At 46.4% G+C, this 19,187-nt stretch overlaps 5 protein-coding genes across 7 annotated transcripts; 2 read left to right on the top strand and 3 right to left on the bottom strand.

Moving 5' to 3' along the window:
• Positions 1 to 23: 23 nt before the first annotated feature.
• LOC9663206 (mitogen-activated protein kinase kinase kinase 3) lies at positions 24 to 4,153 on the top strand. 2 transcript variants are annotated; one of them, XR_002993197.1, is made up of 13 exons: positions 24 to 1,453; positions 1,528 to 2,097; positions 2,160 to 2,244; positions 2,294 to 2,356; positions 2,415 to 2,575; positions 2,629 to 2,704; positions 2,756 to 2,815; positions 2,880 to 2,984; positions 3,034 to 3,252; positions 3,330 to 3,373; positions 3,436 to 3,797; positions 3,857 to 3,936; positions 4,012 to 4,153. XR_002993197.1 is itself a non-coding variant. In XM_024682147.1 (12 exons), the coding sequence occupies exons 1-12, from the start codon at positions 954 to 956 to the stop codon at positions 3,865 to 3,867; spliced, it is 2,256 nt and encodes a 751-aa protein (XP_024537915.1). In that variant the 5' UTR covers positions 24 to 953; the 3' UTR covers positions 3,868 to 4,153. The 2 variants fall into 2 exon arrangements, 1 of the variants encoding a protein (XP_024537915.1); XM_024682147.1 differs by having other exon boundaries at positions 3,857 to 4,153.
• On the bottom strand, positions 3,949 to 5,268 carry LOC9663207 (protein GID8 homolog). The gene is made up of 2 exons (XM_002962151.2): positions 4,870 to 5,268; positions 3,949 to 4,486 (listed from the first exon to the last, which is right to left on the bottom strand). Exons 1-2 carry the CDS (start codon positions 5,219 to 5,221, stop codon positions 4,146 to 4,148), a joined length of 693 nt encoding a protein of 230 aa, XP_002962197.1. The 5' UTR covers positions 5,222 to 5,268; the 3' UTR covers positions 3,949 to 4,145.
• Position 5,269: 1 nt separating this feature from the next.
• Positions 5,270 to 6,459, top strand: LOC9662517. Of its 2 annotated transcripts, XM_024682195.1 has the most exons (7): positions 5,270 to 5,388; positions 5,436 to 5,517; positions 5,584 to 5,658; positions 5,723 to 5,880; positions 5,957 to 6,058; positions 6,114 to 6,192; positions 6,255 to 6,459. In XM_024682195.1, exons 1-7 carry the CDS (start codon positions 5,324 to 5,326, stop codon positions 6,411 to 6,413), a joined length of 720 nt encoding a protein of 239 aa, XP_024537963.1. In that variant the 5' UTR covers positions 5,270 to 5,323; the 3' UTR covers positions 6,414 to 6,459. The 2 variants fall into 2 exon arrangements, 1 of the variants encoding a protein (XP_024537963.1); XR_002993203.1 differs by having other exon boundaries at positions 5,314 to 5,388; positions 5,718 to 6,058; positions 6,255 to 6,391.
• A 1,750-nt stretch (positions 6,460 to 8,209) lies between these two features.
• On the bottom strand, positions 8,210 to 10,573 carry LOC9663208. Its single transcript, XM_024681216.1, has 6 exons — positions 10,540 to 10,573; positions 10,374 to 10,474; positions 10,051 to 10,316; positions 9,006 to 9,947; positions 8,712 to 8,766; positions 8,210 to 8,393 (listed from the first exon to the last, which is right to left on the bottom strand). Exons 1-6 carry the CDS (start codon positions 10,561 to 10,563, stop codon positions 8,210 to 8,212), a joined length of 1,572 nt encoding a protein of 523 aa, XP_024536984.1. The 5' UTR covers positions 10,564 to 10,573.
• Positions 10,574 to 10,581: 8 nt separating this feature from the next.
• On the bottom strand, positions 10,582 to 13,598 carry LOC112349825. The gene is made up of 16 exons (XM_024684950.1): positions 13,509 to 13,598; positions 13,348 to 13,430; positions 13,096 to 13,241; positions 12,945 to 13,009; positions 12,676 to 12,879; positions 12,600 to 12,612; positions 12,448 to 12,546; positions 12,312 to 12,385; positions 12,150 to 12,267; positions 12,039 to 12,092; positions 11,821 to 11,973; positions 11,503 to 11,761; positions 11,239 to 11,444; positions 11,134 to 11,184; positions 10,773 to 11,084; positions 10,582 to 10,720 (listed from the first exon to the last, which is right to left on the bottom strand). The coding sequence occupies exons 1-15, from the start codon at positions 13,574 to 13,576 to the stop codon at positions 10,794 to 10,796; spliced, it is 1,884 nt and encodes a 627-aa protein (XP_024540718.1). The 5' UTR covers positions 13,577 to 13,598; the 3' UTR covers positions 10,582 to 10,720; positions 10,773 to 10,793.
• Positions 13,599 to 19,187: the final 5,589 nt, after the last annotated feature.

A 19,187-nucleotide genomic window follows, 5' to 3' on the forward strand; every position in this document is an offset into this window, starting at 1 on the left:
CACCGAATCTCCAACAGGGTTAGGGTTTATGGCAAGCGGCATTGTTTTGTGCGTGATCAACCGGTCGTCCAGGGCGGATCGTGTGCGCGGCGCCGCCGAGTAGCAGCTAGATCGCGCACTCTCACAGCAGCGCCGAATCTTTCTTCCTTTTTTCTATTCCCTCTGATCAATCGCCGCCGCGGCGCTTATCTTGCTAATAATCTCGCTTTGCGCGCCGCGGATTCCACATCAAGATCGCGTGCGGTGCCGCTGTCCAGCCAATTCATCCAGCACTTCTCTCCCTTTTGTCCGGGCTCTCTTGGTTCGATCGATCATCCAGTTCCAGGTAGATTCCTTGCGCGAGGGCTTCCAATGCTAGCGCCGGCCATTCGCTAGGTACGATAGAGAGAAGAAATCGCGGGCACACAAGGGGGGGCCGGGTGATGATGGGAGTTATCATAAAATTTGCAAAGCGGGTGTTCTACAGTGGAACAACGTGAATGGTATGGTCTGGCAAGTGGCAGTGATAGGATTTCTTCCAGAATGGGGCTCGGGGGGTCTATGGCACCGCCAGGAGCTACGAGTAGCTCGAATTTTTTGTGACAGCGTGTGGGAACTACCTATGTAGCTATAGATTTCTCGCTACTGGCAGCCGAGAAGTAGCAGTAGCAGCACAGTGGTACAGACAGGCACAGGGAAAGGATGGTCCGTGTGAGCAGCAGCGATGGATGATTCACTCCCCGACAAGCACGCCATTCTTAATTGCTGATGCTGCTGCTACAGCTCCGGTGAGCATTTCGTAAGCACTCCATCAGAGACCCTCGTGGATGAAAGAAATGGGATGGGGCTTTCGCCAGGAAAGTTCCGGTTTTGATGACGATGGCAGCGAGAAGTTTGTCATGGGGTCTCCGTGGTCGCGCGAGGTTTCCTAGAGTAGCTTCGAGGTAGCATAGAGGGCTTTGGTGCCTGGGAAGATGCCCTTCCCATGGAGCAAATCTTCGAAGAAATCGTCGTCCAATTCTTCCGGTAAGGATAAGGCTGACAACAGCAAGCTTTACTCTCTCGGGAAGAAGGGTCCGCGGTTGTCAGGCGAGGATGACGGGTCTTCGAGGGGCTCCAGGAGTAGTTACGATTCTTCGGCCAGGGTGGTAGCGGCGGATGCTCCTACATTCTCGCCTTCGTCTGCCGGAATTCGAAGCCCGCTCTTTCCCGAGCCGCAGGCATTCAAGGGACAGCCTCTTCCTTTGCCGGAAAGTACTACCAAGATTCAGCTTTGCAATGGAACTCTTCCGCTGCCGACGTATGACCAAGTCGAGTTTAAGCACGAGGTTGCCGAATTGGACGGGACGACTTCGGGATATGGTTCTGGTTCTATCTCCAGTGGAAGCTCCACAAGCAGTGGGGAAGCAGCGGACGCTTGGCTTGGAAGTTCCAATCGCCAGCAAACCGATCAAAATGGACACGCAAACTCCTTGTAAGCTTTTACTTTATGTTTTTAACTTTCGCGAGAAGTGCTTGCTCACCTGGTTTCTTTCTTTTTTCTTTCAGCTCACTTCAGAAAAACCAAAACAGAGCTGGAAGAAATCCACACCAGAAAGAGGCGGTTCCGAAGACGGTACCTCCAGGAAATAAGACGAGCTCCGTCTCCCCATTGCGAGCTCGTGCTGCGGCGGCAAAACAAGGCATGCATTTACATCTACCGGCACGTAGCGCACCAACCAGCCTCATCTCCAGTCCTTCTCACAGTCCAAGACGTTTAAGTTCGTCGGAGCAACAGGCTTTGTTCCAGAACTACAGTGCTGTGACGAACTCCACAAACCAGGGACGAAACAGTCCAGAAAAATCTCCTCTTGCAAGTCCGATACGAGGCGGTTCGAGGATTCAAAGTGGTGCTGTCTCTCCCCTGCACCATTCAAGTTCCAGAGGTACAGACTCGCCTAGTGTCGGGCATCGGCTCCCTCCGCCACCGGCATTTACAAACTCGACAGTAAATTCTCCAGCGTCATCTACATTTCCTCTCGGTTCACCGCCTGGCATGCCTTCGCACAGTCCGATCAGGTGGCAAAAAGGAAACCTCCTTGGTGTTGGCTCTTTTGGACGAGTGTACAAAGGCTTTAGGTATGCTTCTGATATTCTCGGCCTACTCCACGAGCTGATGGTTTGTTTTTCTTTGTTTGCAGTGATAGTGGTACCTTTTGTGCAATGAAAGAAGTCCTAGTTGTGGATGATCCTAAGTCTATAGAATCTGTAAAACAGCTAATGCAGGTATGCTGCCGTTCTCATTGCACGTTCCTGTCACTGACTGGTGTTTCAGGAAATAAATATGCTAAGTAGTTTAAGACATCCTAACATTGTTCAATACCTTGGCTCAGAAATGGTAAGGTTAAGGTATCTCTTAACTAGATGTCTCATTTCTCCTTTCTTGCTGCCTGCAGCTGGACGATAGTTTGTATATTTATTTGGAGTTCGTTTCCGGAGGCTCGATACACAAGGTGCTCCAGGAATATGGTGCTTTCAAAGAGCCCGTCATTCGTAGCTATACGCAGCAAATCCTATCTGGACTCCAATACTTGCACAGTATGAACAAAGTTCACCGGTTCGTTGACTCTGTACTCTTGCGGGCTTCTATTAACAGCGCCTTTATTACAGAGACATCAAAGGTGCGAACATTCTCGTTGACACTAATGGTGAAGTCAAGCTAGCGGATTTTGGAATGGCCAAGCATGTAAGTAGCAAGCTGTGGTTTTTGTTGTTTACTTATCCATCCACGCTTCAGATATCTTCTAGTTCACTTGTGCTATCTTTTAAAGGAAGTCCCTACTGGATGGCTCCTGAGGTATGTCCACGTTTTCTTTCTTCTAATACTTCTATGACACCGTCACACGGCTACTCCTTTTTAGGTTTTCAAGAGTAATGCGCAAAGCTATCCAGTGGATATCTGGAGTCTAGGATGTACAATCATTGAAATGGCAACTGGAAAACCACCATGGAGCCAGTACGAGGGGGTATGTATTTTTTTGTAGTTTCTGTGCGTGCTCACTTACTTGTACACAGATTGCAGCCATGTTCAAGATTGGAAACAGTAAGGAGACTCCTACAATACCGGACACCTTATCGCCAGTGGCGAAGGAGTTTATCAGGTTGTGCTTACAGCGAAATCCCGACGATCGTCCAACAGCTTCTCAACTATTAGAGCACCCCTTTGTCAAGTTTTTGCACGATGAACATCTTCCGGATGGCCTTCCACCTCTGTCGCCAACATTTCGCTCAGTGGTACGTGATATTCTTTGTTTTCCATTCTTTTGTTTCTTTTGGATGATGTTGAGTGATCAACCTGCATGATCATCCAGGTTGCGAATTTAAGCCACGATAGAGGGGGACAGTATCATCCGCGGTAATGTTTTTTAAGCACAAAAACGATACGCTGACGATTGTTTCTCGCTTTTGCTTTTGTAGAGATCTCATGTCTCCTGTTAGCAGCAATTCGGCCTACACGAGATCAATCTATTCCAGCTATGGAGGTCTCACACCAATTATCACATCTGGAACTTCCACACCCCAAACCGAGGAAGCTCCAGCCGGGTTTGCGAAGGACAGATATACCATGGCTTCAAGAGTGAACGGAATGCACATAAGAAACGAGCCAAGATTTACGGCGACTGCTGTTTCGTCACCAGGGACTAGAAGTCCAAGGGCTGCTCAAAGGAGCGAGTTCGTGTGGAATCCACCGGTACAGCTCACTCCGGATGCCAGTCCAAGGCGTATGTCCAGCGATATCTTGAGTACAAACTCTAGATTCTATGCAAATTCTCTTCTCGGTAAGCAAGCTCTTCCTTTTTCCTTGCTTTGACACCAAAGTTTCTATTTTGCTTTCCAGATAACAAGTGATAGAGCTGTATATGAAGAAGATCCGGCAAAGCAAACTGGAACTTAAGCCAAAAGATTTTACGAAGTAGAGTAAGCTTCGAATTTCAGGGAGAAAATGTTCGATTAATTCATGCGCAATGTACATTTTTTTCATTTTTCTTGCAGACTTTCGGTCATCATCTAACAGCCATTCCTACGCAAGTACATCCAGAAGAGAGGAGACAGAAAAAGAGGAAGAGAGAAACCGATAACGAGCGAGCTTTTGGAGGAAAGGAAGGAAGAATGTATATAAGCTTTCCTCAGGTAACTGGATCCTCGAGCCTGGCAGCCACGATATCGTTGATCCGTGGATACGAAACCTTCTCGTCGAGCTGGTTCTGGGACCAGATGAGCATCTTGAGCAGGCTGGGAAGCTTTGGATCCTTCTCGTGGCTCTGGCTCGTCAGGATGGCGGCGTTCAATTCACTCGCAGTCTTCTGGCGCTGCGAGAAGTCGAGCAAATCTCCCACCGGGCAATTCGAAGTGTCCTCGAACGCCAGGAGCGCCACAGTCCGCTCCAGCTCCTCGAGGAAGCTGTGGTTTTCTTCTCCACGAGGAGCTAGCTCCTCCTGTGCAAACTCCAAGGCTTCCTCGAGCTTCCCTGGATCCAAAACGTAGAAAAAAAGGAAGGTGTAAGACAAAGATCTATAATTCTAGAAAAAAAAAATCCATTGGAACCATTGATACGCAAAGGAAGAGATCGCGAGAACTCTACCAAAGAAAGAAAAAAAACTATCCACAAGGAAAGAGATCACTTCTAATCTATCACTCCTATACACAAGGAGAGAAATCATTTCTAGCAGCGAGACCATCTATCACTCCTACACAAAGAGATCACTTCTAGCAGCCAGGCCATCAATCAAAGGATCGCACAGAGCTAACGAGACAATCTCCAAAAACAAACGAGCGCGCTATGGAGAGGAAATCCAAAAGAGAGGGAGGCGATGGATCGATCTAAGAAGGAGAAGGAAATGCGAGACTCACCACTTCTAATCAGCTCGATGAGCCTCTGTTGCTGGAGGTGGAAGAAGAGCTGTGGATTGGTGTCGAGGATCTCGGGATTCAAGTCATTCACCTTCTCGATCGCGTCCTCCACATTGCCGCACTGCACCGCCTTGCGCACCGCCATTCTGTCGGTGATTGACCCCAAATCCACCTCCGGCGAGGTGCCCGATTCGTGCTGGAATTTCTCCGCCGCGTCCACATAGCCTTCGGTCACCAGGAAATTCATCACCAGCTTGTTCATGTCCTCCTTCCGGATCTTCACCTCGGCCAGCTTCCGCTCCCATTCCTCGCGACTCACGATCTTCTTCGACGATGACTCCCCTTTGCCCATGGCTGTGATACCCTAACAGCGAAGAACCCTAAAAAATGGGCAAAACGAAAGCCTGCTTTTTAGGGTTCTTGGGCAAACAAGAAAGGGGCGAAAGAAAACGAAATGAAAGCGCATTCTCGCCCCGCCGGCAATGCGCTCTTCGTCTTCCATCTCGTCGCGTTTCTCTGGTGAGGATTTCTAGCGCCTTGGGCTCTTCCAATCGATTGCTTTTCAGGTTTTTGTACACCTTTAGCTGGCATTTTGGCCGCGCGGCGAGCAAGCTCCCCCAGTCGCAAGGATTTGGCTGGTTCTTCAAGGTTTAGAGAAATTTTGAGCGATTTCTTCTTCGTTTGATCGATTTCTTCCTTGATTTCTCCTCGCAGTATCTCACTTTCTGCGGATTCACGTTGCAATTGGTATCACTGCTCGTCTGCCTCTTGTCCCACCTATTTCCGGAGGTGAGCAGCACGAATTTTTCTCTTTTCTTTTGGTATGGAAACGAGAGGGAGCATCGCAGATTAGAGTCGAGGCTTGAAGCGTGCGGCGGATGATTTGTCTTGCACCACCTTCGCGATTGCCAATGTCATCACGGCCATGCACTGGGTCCTCTACTTCACTACCGCAGCTCCAGTCGAAGCATCTGCCACTGCCAAAATCGAGACCACCGTCACTCGGAGTTTGTAAGTTCCCTTCTATCGTTCTTCCTCCTCTACTTTCTTTGTTCTTGACTTAACAGTTGCTTTCTCTCTCTCGCAGAAACGTCCAGACTTCTTCACCACTGTGGCTGAATCTGACAGTCCATTTGGCGAACGCCATTGTCGCCTGGACCGACGTCCACGTTTCCGATAGAACTTTCAGGTACTTCGCTCCATCTTTCTCTCCAGTGAAGAACACGTTTTGTGTTTCGCTGCAGGAAGTCGTCACTCAACCAGTCTCTCATCTTCTGCCTTGTCTACACCACCTGGATCCAAGTCTGTGCCTTCAAGAACAAGGTGAAAAGAAAGAAAAAGCGAAGAAAACTTCTACTAAGCTCAGCTCGCGTGTGAACAAACAGATGTATCCATACCCGTTCCTCAACAAGCTCCCGCAGCCGGAAGGATTCATCGCCACGGTCGCGGTCGCGGTGACCCTCACCTTCGCCTTCTTCAAAGCCGGCTCCACATTGGCGAGCGTCCAAACCTCCCGGCGACTAGCCAAGCTCAAAGCCATGTAAGTCCATCTTTCTCCTTCATAAAAGAGCTAAAAATCTACTTTTTCAATCTTTCTTTCGAGCATCAAAAAGCTCGCGAAAACCCTTAGCGCGAGGGCTTTAGCAGCATGTCGGACTACAGCGACTCCGAAGACGACTACGACGATCGCGAAGCGGACATAGCTTGCGACTGGAGCGATGGCCCCAAGCAGCAAAACGACCCGCTCTTCAAGCTCCACTGCCAGCTCTGCTCGTGTCCGCTCGCCGTCACGTTCCACTCGTCCATCGGCGCCGTGGATTTCAGCGAGCGCCAGGCCGTGGTGGCGGTCCTCCCGTGCAACCATTGCTTCCACTCGGTGTGCCTCGACGACTACTCGTCTTCGTCCCAGCAGCTCCGGTGCCCGGTTTTCAAAGGACCGTCTCTGGCGTGTGCCGAGTTCCAGGAACGGCAGAGGCTGGCGGAGCAGCACCAGCGCGAGAGGGAGAGGCTGGCGGAGCAGCGGCGGCGCGAGAAAGAGAGGTTGGCGGCGCAGCAGCGGCTCGAGCAGGAGGCTGCGAGAGCTGCTTCATCCAAAGGTAAGAGTAAGAAAGGTGGCGCCATCGCCACCGCCACCGCTGCGATCGCGAAAGCTGTGGGCTTGAAGAAGAACACGAAGAAGAAGGGAGCGTCGCCCATAGCATCCAAGAAGACAGGAAAAAAGTGATTTTTTTCGTTCGATCATTCGCTTAGTTCTGGGTCTTAAATTAATGTCGGCCGTTGGATGTCGCGCGGGGTTTAGGGTTCTTGCGCTTCAGGAAAATGGTGAGGGAATCAAGCGTGGAGCAGCTCTTGGGCAATCTCTTCCCTCATTTGCACCGATGAGATTGAAGAGATCGCACGGATTCTACACGGGCAGGGCACGGTCATGGGCAAGGTGGCGGAGCTAGGAGTGTCTAAGTGGGTTTGCTTGCCAAGAACTTCTATGGAATGGTGTTAGATTGCAAATTTGAATACAAGAATAACACTAATAAAAAACAGTGTTTGCATCATGTGTTCTTGGGGGAGCGGAAATCAATGCTCGTTTGCTAAGTCTTCTTGCTGCCAGCGCTACCTCGAATGGTTTCCAAGGCACAGCATTGGAGAAGCACAGGAGTATGAGCTCATCGGAGTCCAAGCTTGACAAGGCTATTTGCTATCGAATTTCCCAACCTGGAGCTGTGCAATCGGATCCAGCGGCAAGTGCGACCAAAGATGTGGCTGGAGCTAGCCAAGAGTGGCATGGATGCAGAGGAACTCCAGACCGTGAGCTCCTTGTTCGATGAGAAGGAAGTTGGCGCACTCTATGGATACCGAGTGCTGCTCAGAAGGAAGCTAGTAGGGACTGGTCGAAGGTGAGCAAGGAGATTGAGTACGTTGAAGCAATGGGCAGGTTGGTGCAGTGATGGAGGATCTTTCTCAATGTGCGAGCTCTCAACGCGCAGCACTGCCAAGCTGTGGCTGGGTTGGTGCATCTCATGTGCGTGGAGCGTTGTGTTCACGGATATGGCAATGGTTTTGCGTGATACGGGTCTTCGGTCCTAGAGATTTCAAAGTGCATGCCGCAAACTACCGCCACCTTTGTTCTTAAAAGTTGATGGAATAACAACATCTCAAAGTCGATCCTAAATGCATGCTAAACAATCCTCAACCACTTTTCGACTTTGGAACCTCCTTCCATTGTTGACTTGAGTAGCTCCTGAACCTCATCATCTCCATGGGACTATGGGTTTGGGGACTGATGACTAGTCGTACCTTTTTCTCTTCCTGGTCAACTGCGAGACGTCCTCGTCAACGCAGTTGACTATCTGCGCATAGAATTCGAAAGTTGACCGTCAAAAATGCATTGAATACGCTGTCCCTTGTCAAGAATCTTCGCTGATGTCGAACGAGAGCTGTGTAAACGCTCGCACCCGGTGGATTCGCCGTTCGAGCTGCAGAGCTCTACCGTTATTGCCGTCTGAATCCTGTACACTGGATGAACGATTCTGGAGACGACGTGACACTCTTCAATACATTCCCCCTTTTTCACCTAGATTTCAAGAAATTGAAAATTTGGAAAAGAATTTTTCGCAAAACCTCATGGGTCGGAATATGACTTATACTTCGAGACACACAGACAGGTCATCAGATGCATACTCTACAACCCAAGAAGTAATAGCAATGAAATCGCCGCACTATTTAAATAAAAGACTTTCAATTGCGCTTGGGCATGTGGGATAATTGAGCTTTGCCCTAGACCTAATTGAGTTTAGGGCAGATAACTCCCCTCCAGTTTGAGGTACGCATTGAAGACAAATTTGTACTTGTCGCGATCACCACCTTCACACGTCCCACAAATGTTACCACTTCTTGGAGATTCTGGAGACAACAGCAGAGCTCCCAAACCCGAGAGCCGCTGCGCCTTTGCAAATGGCAGCACCCGGTGATGGAGGAGCGATCACTGTTCTTGTTACGGTCCTATAAACGTAAGAAAGGTGGCGTGGCCGCCAGCTATCGAGCGCCACCCAAAGCATGGAAGAAGACAGGATTTTTTCTTCAATCATTCCAGTAGAAACTTATCTTTGGTTTTTTCCTTCTTGGAAGAACTTATCGCTAACCAGCTGATCCATCCTGGCTCGCCAATCTCCTCCCATCCTGGTTCGCCCATCTCCTCCGCTCCTCGGCCTCGTCAACCGGGTGGTACCACTCGGGCTTGGTCTTTGGATTGCTCAGCCGATAGTTTAGCAGCAGCTCCTCGTTGCAAACGTTCCTGGTTGTGACGAGCACCAGACCTCGCAAATAAGTTGGATCCCTGTCCTTGGCGCTCAAAACCTCCGGCAATGGAACCTTGCTCCAGCTCTTGCCTCTCCGCTCCATGTTCTTCACGGTGTCGTCCTCGAAGCGGAGATTTGGAATGTAAGGCCGCATGTCCTCCTCGTGCTCCGGGAAATCGTAGGGGCAGATCATCACGTTCGGGAGCTGGCCTTTCGGGGGATGATTCACGAAGTGAGCCAGAGCCAACGGGTTCCTGCGCTCGATCACTTCGATCTTGAGCCTGCTCGGCGGTGGAGTGTCGTCCTCGTCCTTGACTTCGATCAGAGCTTTGAAGCGATCTCCAATCTTCTTCTCTTTGCCACCCTGTGATGCAGCTTCTCCCTCGCTCGCCTTGTCTACCATAGCTTCCTCTCCCTGTTCTTCTTTTCTATCTTCCAGATCCTCTTCCTTCTCTTCGGGTTCATCGTAGCCATCCCAGAATTCCCTGCTCGTCCCTCCTTTACCCCACGACTTTCCATCGATCACGTAGCCTTCGTACCTCGAGACGAGATAAGGATTGTCGAGCTTCGGATACCCGGGGATGTACCAGTACTTGGCCGGCGAGTATATGACTCCTGGATACAAAGCCACCACTGTTCCAGTCCTCGCTATCCCTTCCAGAAACAATCCTTGGCCAGCATTGTGTCCAGGAACTTCCGAGTCTTTGAGATGGAGTGAAAATCCCAGCTGGTTCTTCAGCGCTTCGTCGATATCGTATTTTCCCAGCGAGGCTGTTGCTGGAGGACCTGTGCTGCAAAACAAGCTCAAGAACATCACCCAAGAAGAAAAATAAAACAAAACAAAACAAAAAAATGGAGATCGAAAGAGAGAAAAAGAAAGAAAAATCACCTAAGAGTTTCTGGACTTCGATGTCGGGCTTGCTTTTGGTCACTGCGAATGCGAGCCCGCTGGGCCTCTTAAATCCCTCCTCAAGCGATTTTTTTCTCTCGCAACCCGCTAGAAAGATGGTGTCTAGAGCGCGACTGATATTTCTCACTTGGTCGTGGATGTTTTCTTGTACCTGGTGTTCTTGGTCAGGGAAAGGCACCGTCCTCCCCAGCTGCTCGATCCTGTCCAGATCCTCGTCGGTAGCACTCGAATCCAGCCGACGATAGCTGCGAAGATTTCCAGAAATGCCTCAGCGAGACTAGATTTTGCTGCGAGGCAAATACCTCGTCAGAAGAAACAGCCTCGAGATATCGATCTCCTTCTGGACTTTGCGATAATCGGGGACCACGATCTTGGATTTCGCGGTGAGGAATCCATCCCAGAGCTGCATGGCAAGAAGAATCGAGTGATTCCAGAGCTACATTTCCGCAGAATCGCCACAAGTCTTACCACGCGAAGGCGCTGGATCGCCATTGCTGGGAAAAACCCCTAGGGCTTTAAAAGCATATGCCGGGAATAAGTTCTCGTGACGTGGCAAAATTCTGCCACGTCACTAAGTAAAGCCTTTTTACAAGTATTTTGGAGAGAAGCTCAACGAGAAACGCAAACTTACGCGCGAGTAAGCTCCATTCTGGAAAAAAGGAAAAAAGTGAGATGAAACACACAAACTTTGATGGATTTACCGCAGAAAGAACGAAGATCTCTCAGGTGAAGCACTTTGGAAACGTCCAGATGATGAAGCGAATGAAAGCATCGGTTTCCAGGAACTCGATGTGAGCGGTGCGGCCGATGAAGGCGTTGAAAGTCCTGGCCTGCGAGGAGATGTCGAAGTTGACATCGCAGCGTATCAAGTTTCGCTGCCGGAGTGGCGACGGCGTCTTGAGTTGCAGCAGGCAATTGTGGAGCATGACTGCAAATGCCGGGCCTCGTTTTGCGTCACGGAGAGCCGCCTGGCACATCTCTATCCTGGCCGAGTGATATGGTACATAGCGATCCTGGAACAAAACCGAGGAAACTATTGAGAGTTTGAAAGTTTTCGCTTACCTGGGGTGAGGAGAGCAAGATGACATGTTGGAACAGCTCGAAAGTCTTGGCCTGCGAATGCCAAATCGTCACCAAAACACGAAGAACAAACACGATGGTTTGTACCTGGCTTAGCTTGAAAAGAAAAGAGTCCTCGATATTCGTCTTGTCGGAGAAAGTTAGCTGGTGCATCAAAGCCGAGCCTTTCCATTTCTTCAGTATCCAGAGGCCCGAGTTGAAAAGCGGGTTTGAGCTGTAGAGATAGCCGAGATGTGGACCAGATATGGATAAGAAAGTGTACAAGTACTTGAGGTAAGGTTGCAATGAAGTCTCTGCGAACAAAATCATACCAAGACAATTTAAAAGCTGTGGAAAAATACAACTATATACCCATCAATGCAGCTCGAATGATCAGATTCCCGATAGAGTGTCCCACAAAACTGATCTTAAAGTTTCTGTAGGCTCCATATTTCCTTGGTTTGCTCATTCTCGACTTTAGAAACTCGGCCGCTTCGTCTGCCAGCCGGCCTCCTAGCTCGGACAAGTCGCCGGACGTTCGCTCCTCGTTGGCGAGAGACATAAGAACCTCGGCTTCAGGATCAGCTAAAAGCCAGTGATTGCGAACGAGTCTCAAATCCAAATGGTGGCCCTGAGTCGATCAATGAGTTAAAATTGTTGTAAGTGAATAAAAAACAGTAGAATACTTACTTGAAAACCATGAACAAATATTATCAGCCTTAACTCGTCGATGCCTCTGCCACTTGTTTCTTCGGCATCTCCAATCTGTTCATGCTCCACAAAGATAATGGGTTGTTGTGAAGGCCTTCCAAACAAATGCATATCTTCAAAGTCACATCCAATCTGCAAAGCTAAAAGATTAAAAAACATCCCACTTGAGCCATGCCATAACAAAATAGATTTCGTACCGGTGTTTGCATGAGACTTTTCCGATGTATCTCAGCACGATTTACTGCCCATTTCTAAACAGAAAACAAAAAAAAGAATGATTAAATCACTAAGTCTTTGCAGCAACGTACATCTTCAGACTCCCTCGTGCCAGTAAGCTCTGAATGCCTCACCCACATGAGACAGTGAGCGTATCTTTCTTGATTCCAAGAATTGCGGAGCGAGGTGCAAAAGAAATCCTTGTTTTCCCTGTAGCTAAAGTATCAACAAGGAAAGTGTACAAGTGTATGTACCTATGAAGTTTCATGAAAAGATTCCATAGGCCAGAGAGCTGATCCTCAAGCTCTTGGCTTGCTCCTTTATTCCCCTGTAAAGTTTCCAAAGTCGTCTCAGGCACAAAAACTAGAATAAAATAATGAAGCGTCATACCGTGATCTCCTCTTGAAGCTGCTCTATGCTTCCAAACGCGTTGAGCAGCGACACAAGAGCATTCCTAGATGAAAGCAGTACTTTATGCACTTCCACGCTCTATGACCTGGAGATGTTAGAGAATCAGTCGTTGTTTAGCACCCTCTACGAACCTTTAACGAGTTTCTGGTAGCAAGGTTGTAACCGGCTGCATTATATGGAGAAAGAGTAGAGATTTGCGAAGCTTACCCTTCAGTTGCAGCATGAAGAGGTTCGATCTCGTGGTGCGAAGTGCTGAGTATCACCGTGTGTACGAAGACATCGACCAGAGCCATATGGCTTGCATCAAAGTGCAAAGGACAGTAAGCGTGTGCACCGTGAACAGCTCGCGGCGAAAGCCGGTAACAGTGGCTTGCAACGGTGGGTAACTCCATATGCATCGAGTTGAAAAACCTTCCAAAGACAAGAGAAAAAGGAAAACACGTAACTAAGAGCGTGAGATGGATGCAAACTCGTACAAAAAGCCGTCCAAAGGAGCAAAAAGGAGGTGGAACTTGATGAGAGCTGATGAGTTGAGAATCTCCTGCAAAGTGATCCAACGAACGGTGTATCAGCAAAAGCAAAAGTGAAAGAGAAAAGAGAGGAAAAAGGAAAGAGGAAAAAGGAGACCTCCACAGATTTAAAAGCAAGGCTGAACGAGACCATCATAGCCAGAAACACGTCTTGGCGAGCATACTTGATCTTGAAAGGGCGTGTGCAGAAGCTGTGATCGGTGTCATTTATATGCCAAACAGTCGAGAGTCCATCGCTCGCACCTAAGTAACAAGACAAGAACGCGCGTTCAAAGAGATACAAAAAAACCAAGAAAGAAAAACAAAACTTCGAGGGAAAATCTCAAGAAAAAATTGGAAGGAAGATGACCTTCGTATTGCACGACTCGAGTGGGAATTCCAGCTTCTCGATCGTTTCCCTCCCAAGCGCAAGTGACCTTCAATGCATACCATCTGGATGGATGGGGCGGCAGCGGGATTTCTAGCTCAAATCTCGAAGAATTCTGGAAGAGAGGAACGCATTTTTCTTACCCTTGCTGCCAGAGATCCAGGTTGTGGAAGCGCTCGATGTACAAGGAAACCTCAAGCGCAATGTCCATTTCGTCCACTAGCACCAACAAGCCCTACATTTGGGTTTACTTTACACTTCCTTTGTATGTGTGCTTTCTTTGAGTTTAATAAATTGTTACCTAAATTTATAGCATAAAAAAATTAAAGTGTTTAGCTTAAATACCTTTAACGTTTTGTTTGTGTGTTTTAAATTTACTTCAGATAATCTGCGGTAAAAAGCTTATCACTCAACAAACACGTTTCATCTCACAATAGGACAAAACATATATATATTCATTATGCCAAAGACAGATTTAGTGTAGCTCCTTGCCCTTTAATTTCTGTAATTTTATTCTTTCACTCCTCCTCAAGGTACGATTGCAGCTCCTATTGCAGCTACTGTGCTTGGAACATAAGATGCTATTAGCCATAGCAAGAGCAGAACATGTAATGACATTCAAGAGTATGCCCAGCAGGTTTCTGGAACTTGGTTTCGAGAGGGGATAAAAGCAGATTTAGTTGCCCATAGTTGACAAACACATCCGCATGATTGTCATAGCGGATCACCACCCCGTCACTCACACAATTTCCAAAGCAACCAATCCACACAAAGTAGGTGTAGTAAGGCTTCTCTCCCTTGAATAAAAAAGGCTCCTTTTCCTTGACTCTGAGCAGGAACTTCTGCTTGTTATCATACATTTGCTCCGGGTTAAGGTCGTCCATGATACCGGCTTGTAGCACAAATGCTTTGCGATACATGGCAACACTGATCACCGGCCACACAGCAGTGGCTGGGTCGGAATCCAAGTAGACCTCCATGAAGTCGTCCACCATTTATCGCGTGCGCTCCTCCACAATCTTTCTGCCACAATCTTTTCTCCCACAGGAACCAGCCCCGCAGCCTCAGCACCGTTGCGACTGCCAAAGTGCAATTCCATCACCATAGTACTCTTGTGCGAGAAGAGGGGCTAGCCATGGAAGAGGACCTCTTCCATGCCGAGTGTGGCACCCTGGATTGCTCGCACAGGCAAGCGCATCTCCCGTCCTTGTTCTTGTACAGAAAATCCCCATTCCCGGCATTGTTGAACTCGTTCAACTGACCGCTTTTAAGCTCAGAGCCGCCAAAGCCTCCAATGCCCATGCACTGGCCGGGCCTTTCTCGAGCTTGCCAAGGGCATCGTCAACCCCATCGGCATAATAGGTAAGTACAAGAGGGCGGTAGTAGAACTTCAGGAGCAGCGGCGAGAACCCGGTGAGGTGCCGCACACTGTCGTCCACCGGCGGCTTACCGGCGTGCCGCGCAAACCAGTTGAGCTCCTCGCCATCGAAGGTTTCTGGCATGTCAAAGAAGGCATTTGCAACACCACAGTCGGGAGAGGCACCAGCGCGAGCACAGAAACCAAGGACCCCTCCCTCTGTTATGTCTTTCAGGAGATCCATAGCGGCCCTCTTATCCTCCGCTGTTCTGTCGGGGATAGCGAGCATGAAGCAGAGCTTCTCTGGGCGGTTCTTGATCCACTGTACTAGACGATCGCGGGACTTGAGGGCCATGATCTCGTTCACGACGGCCGCTTCACCACCAAAAGCCACGCCCAGGTTGGACTGGAGGACAACCAAGGGCATGCATCTGAAGAAGGGTCCGCAGAGATACACCGCCTGGGAGGGGAGTTGTGCCTTAGAACTGAGCAGGAGGACGCTATCGACTTACCTTGCATCGGTTTTGCGTCGTGAGAAAGGCAGCGAGTGTGGCGAGTAGGAAAGTTTTGCCACAGCCGGGTAGCCCCCTGATGCATCCACGGCCGCCGGGCGCTAGGCTTGTGACAAAGGCGGCAGCGTCACGGAAGCAGGCCCGGCCCATGAAGTCGCTCCAGATGGTCTCCTCTAGGAAGTCCGAGGGCAGGCGCACAGGAGTGAGAGAGCGCTCGCTGCACAGCTGCTGCTCGGCCACCCCGCACAGGCTCTTCTGCATCTCCTGCCAGCTTTCGATGATCCTCCAAGCCATCTAAATCCTTGAAAACATTGCTAGGTTTTTTGCCTCCAAGCGCCAACAACGTGTGCGACGCAATATATTGGAGAGCCCACGAAGATCTCGATAGAATTCCCCCGTTCTTGATGGAGCAACACTGTGAAAACTCTTTCCAGACATTGGATTTTTAATAAAAGCGCGTTAAACTCTTTCTTAGAGGCATAAAAAAGCTCAGGTATATTCATCAAAGCTTATCTTTTAGTGAGAAAGGTTAACTAGGATTTCATCTTGCAGGATAACCAGAGCTACTTCAAAGAGCTCATATTCTTGAAAAAACCTGGCTATAGAAATGAAATATAAAGTATTATAAACCCCAATATAGATCAAACATTGAAACATCGATGACCTAATCAGAAAATGTATTTTATCCTATTGACTTGGTGTAGTATGGATTTCACAACTATTAAGGCTGCACTGTGTTCTTTCTATAGCTATTTTCTTCTATTTTCATGTGTTTATTATTTGTGTGCAAGCTTCATTTGTAAGTTTTATATTTCTTTTTGGCTTGCTTCAGATAGTGAATATAACTAGAATATGCTTGAATATTCTAGGATATTCAAATATCTAATGGTTGTTATTTATTTAGATTAACCTTGTATTTATAATTTATAAACATGTTTCTAATGTATAAACTTTCCAAAACTCTTCCTAGTATAGTTTAGTTTATTTTACCATCTAATGGTTGATATTCAATAAAATTAATCTTGTGTTTATAAATTATAAGCATGTTTGTAATTTTTTATTAATTAATTTATTCAATAAGAATAACATTACTATTAAGCAAACCAAGTGTTGCTGCATGCAACATGCAGCAATTTTTTTATAAAAACAATTCTATCCCATTAAATCATCTTTAATTACTATTTTACATATTTTGATTCCTTGCTAGTATTTAAATATGCATGCTAGAAAAATATATTTACAATATAAATAGATAAGTATATATACTATCTAATGGCATAAGATCTAGAGAGAGACACACACACACACACATGTATTTTCTTGCCTAAGTAATCACTAATTATAGTATTATAGCAACTTGGGGCTAAATCATTCTTATATATAACAAAAGGTCTAAACCCCAATTAATGTATCTATTCCTATATCTCAAACATTCACACTGGTAGAGGTAAAAGGTATTATAATTTATTTTTAGAAGGCAAAGCTTTTTAATAGTGTTTTACTCTAGTGTTCAGGATTATTTTTATTCTTTTATTCTTTTTTAAATCTAAATCTGTATTAACTTTTTGCAAGATCTAGAATTCTAGCTATCATTATATTTAGTTTTGATTTTCATTTTAAATCTTCATTACATTCCTTTCTTCCACCATACCATGCTGTCATTGATCAAAGAGTATATCATTTGAAGTTGCTAATGTTATTCTATTGGATCAAGCTTTGGTGTTGTGGGGTATGATTATGTTGGTATTACACCCATCCTTCATGTATTACTATTTCTAACTTTTGTGAAACATGATTACACAATTGTTTTTGTTCTCAGTGTGTTGCCATCTATTGTTGATATAAAGCATGACCATCACATTAATTGGAAAATTATGGATGATGCAATCTAGTTTTTGGAAAATGTTCAAAGATCAAATTTATAGGAAGATGATATATATGAGCTCGAGTGGATTTTAGATTGTGATGATGAGCTTGATTTATATAAAAATAATTTTTTTGATTAAATAGAAATTTCATGGAATATATATCAATCCTTCAATTTTCCATTTGATCCTTTCTTTTTACCTTTTAATTTTTCCCAAATTTTTTATATCTAAACCACTTTCTTGTATTCCTAGCATTTTTTCCTTATTTGTAGTGTTTTTTTCCTTTGGCATATTGATTATTTATAACTTTTATAATTGTTATTCTTAACTTAGTATTCCTCTTCATACTAATCTTGATATTAAGTATGTGCATGAAATTGAAAATTTTACTTTTGTTTCGTTAACAATGTCTTTGATCAGTTCTAGTGTTAAATATCCACCTATTTCAAAAATTGAGTTACTTTGGCTAGAGTTTTGGGTTGAATATATATCCCTATTTATAAGTGTTATAAAGAATCTTTATTTTACTATTGTTATTAAAGAATTTATGTGTTCCTTTGAGATTATGGACATTTATATTAATTTTCTCATCTCGAAGTGTTGAGTTATGTGTTGAATAGGTTGAGCACTGTGAATCTTTTGATTATATTATAATGGCTGAAGTATTTTATAATAAATCCTAAACTTTGAGCATATATCTTTTTTTATTTTCCTATTTCCACATTGATAATTATTACAATTTAAAACATTTGAAAATATAAAAACACTTAAATCAATTGTTAAATCCCGAAAATTCCTTTACTAATCTTTTTTTATCCATTTTTTTTCTTCCACTCCTCAATTTTTCTTGTTTTCTCCTCTTTGCCCTAATGCTTCAAAGCTTGCATCCATGTAAAAATTAATAACACTGAAGCAACTCTATTTTAAATTGGTTTGTACTTTCAATAAAAAGTCAACCAAGACATTTTGAGTCCGGTAAAAGTTCGTGGTGGTAATTCACGACTGCATCGCACAAATGATGCCCCATGGAGCAGCTTGCAAATCGACGTTCTGGCAAACATGCTGGCTGCTTCTATACGTGGTGGCGTGCAGCTTCATCCACTTATCACACCACATGCACAAATTAGCCTTGCCACTGCTTTGCCAACAGCTGCGGCCAAACTCCAGGTGGGACATGGTCTTCAGTTCCAGCGCTCCCTTTCCTCAGGTAACTTGACGCTTTAAGTTTGATCTTCTTCTTGACTGACTCAGTTTTTTGCAGGTAGCATTCGTTTCCTCAGGAAAGCTCGCAAATGGACTTTATCAAACGGAATCCCAGGAAGAAGGATTGGTGGAGAGGGAGCAGCTCATCCGATCCTTATATCTACACGCCGTTTTCAGAGAGCCGAAAAAGATTCAGCTCATCTGGATAGTTGAAGTTCTTGTTGAAGTTGCAAATCCTTTGTGCCTTCGAAATCCACGTTGAGAGTATATGCATCAGCCGGGGGAATTCGAGGCATTTCCACAGTCCTTTGTCTTACCTCCGAATGGATCGAAAGTTTTGTCACTCGCTGGAAGGCCACGTTCGACCGGGTCACTGACAGTACGGGAATACTTTGTGAACTACAACGGCGTTGTTACCGAGCACTGTTTTGGGGGCACAAATGCTGAGAGAGGCTTGTTCCTGGCAGATCCATTCCGAAGCTCGGGCAGAAGTGGGTTAAAGCTCCGAAACAAGCCTCTCCCGGACATCAAAGTTATCCCTCCACTGCCGTCTCTAGTAGTGGACGTTGAGAGGGCGTGGTAGTTTTATACGAGGGGGAGGTTCGAAACATGACGATCGAGCTTTGCAACATTGGTTCCGTGCCAGTTATAGAGGCGAACATATCAATGGTGGCAAGGCGCCGCGAGCGCAGAGGAAGAGAAAGTCACTTCACTAAATCTTGGACAGGAAGCTTTTCTGCATGTCCATTATGCAGGTACGTAGCCAGTTTATCTTGTGGAACTAACCAAAGGACCTTTTCACGGGTTCTCCAACGCGGACGACGAACTCTCTCTCGGTAGGCGGCTGAGTAGTCGTTTGAGGATTCAAGTTCTTCAAGGCCT

The sequence above is a fragment of the Selaginella moellendorffii genome, unplaced genomic scaffold (genome assembly GCF_000143415.4).
Source record: "Selaginella moellendorffii unplaced genomic scaffold, v1.0 SELMOscaffold_1, whole genome shotgun sequence".
Lineage (NCBI taxonomy): Eukaryota > Viridiplantae > Streptophyta > Lycopodiopsida > Selaginellales > Selaginellaceae > Selaginella > Selaginella moellendorffii.

Coding starts and splice junctions, on each gene's coding strand:
- LOC9663206 (XM_024682147.1), top strand. CDS start 954: ATGCCCTTCCCATGGAGCAAATCTTCGAAGAAATCGTCGTCCAATTCT. Junction 2,705..2,755: donor ATTTTGGAATGGCCAAGCAT/GTAAGTAGCAAG, acceptor TCCACGCTTCAG/ATATCTTCTAGTTCACTTGT. Junction 3,253..3,329: donor CGCCAACATTTCGCTCAGTG/GTACGTGATATT, acceptor ATGATCATCCAG/GTTGCGAATTTAAGCCACGA.
- LOC9663207 (XM_002962151.2), bottom strand. CDS start 5,221: ATGGGCAAAGGGGAGTCATCGTCGAAGAAGATCGTGAGTCGCGAGGAA. Junction 4,487..4,869: donor CATCGAGCTGATTAGAAGTG/GTGAGTCTCGCA, acceptor TTTTGGATCCAG/GGAAGCTCGAGGAAGCCTTG.
- LOC9662517 (XM_024682195.1), top strand. CDS start 5,324: ATGAAAGCGCATTCTCGCCCCGCCGGCAATGCGCTCTTCGTCTTCCAT. Junction 5,518..5,583: donor GATTTGGCTGGTTCTTCAAG/GTTTAGAGAAAT, acceptor TTCTCCTCGCAG/TATCTCACTTTCTGCGGATT. Junction 6,193..6,254: donor TCTGTGCCTTCAAGAACAAG/GTGAAAAGAAAG, acceptor GTGAACAAACAG/ATGTATCCATACCCGTTCCT.
- LOC9663208 (XM_024681216.1), bottom strand. CDS start 10,563: ATGGCGATCCAGCGCCTTCGCGTG. Junction 10,475..10,539: donor CGATCCAGCGCCTTCGCGTG/GTAAGACTTGTG, acceptor CTTGCCATGCAG/CTCTGGGATGGATTCCTCAC. Junction 9,948..10,050: donor CGAAGTCCAGAAACTCTTAG/GTGATTTTTCTT, acceptor TTTGCAGCACAG/GTCCTCCAGCAACAGCCTCG.
- LOC112349825 (XM_024684950.1), bottom strand. CDS start 13,576: ATGGACATTGCGCTTGAGGTTTCCTTGTACATCGAGCGCTTCCACAAC. Junction 12,880..12,944: donor GCTCCTTTGGACGGCTTTTT/GTACGAGTTTGC, acceptor TGTCTTTGGAAG/GTTTTTCAACTCGATGCATA. Junction 11,762..11,820: donor TATTTGTTCATGGTTTTCAA/GTAAGTATTCTA, acceptor TGATCGACTCAG/GGCCACCATTTGGATTTGAG.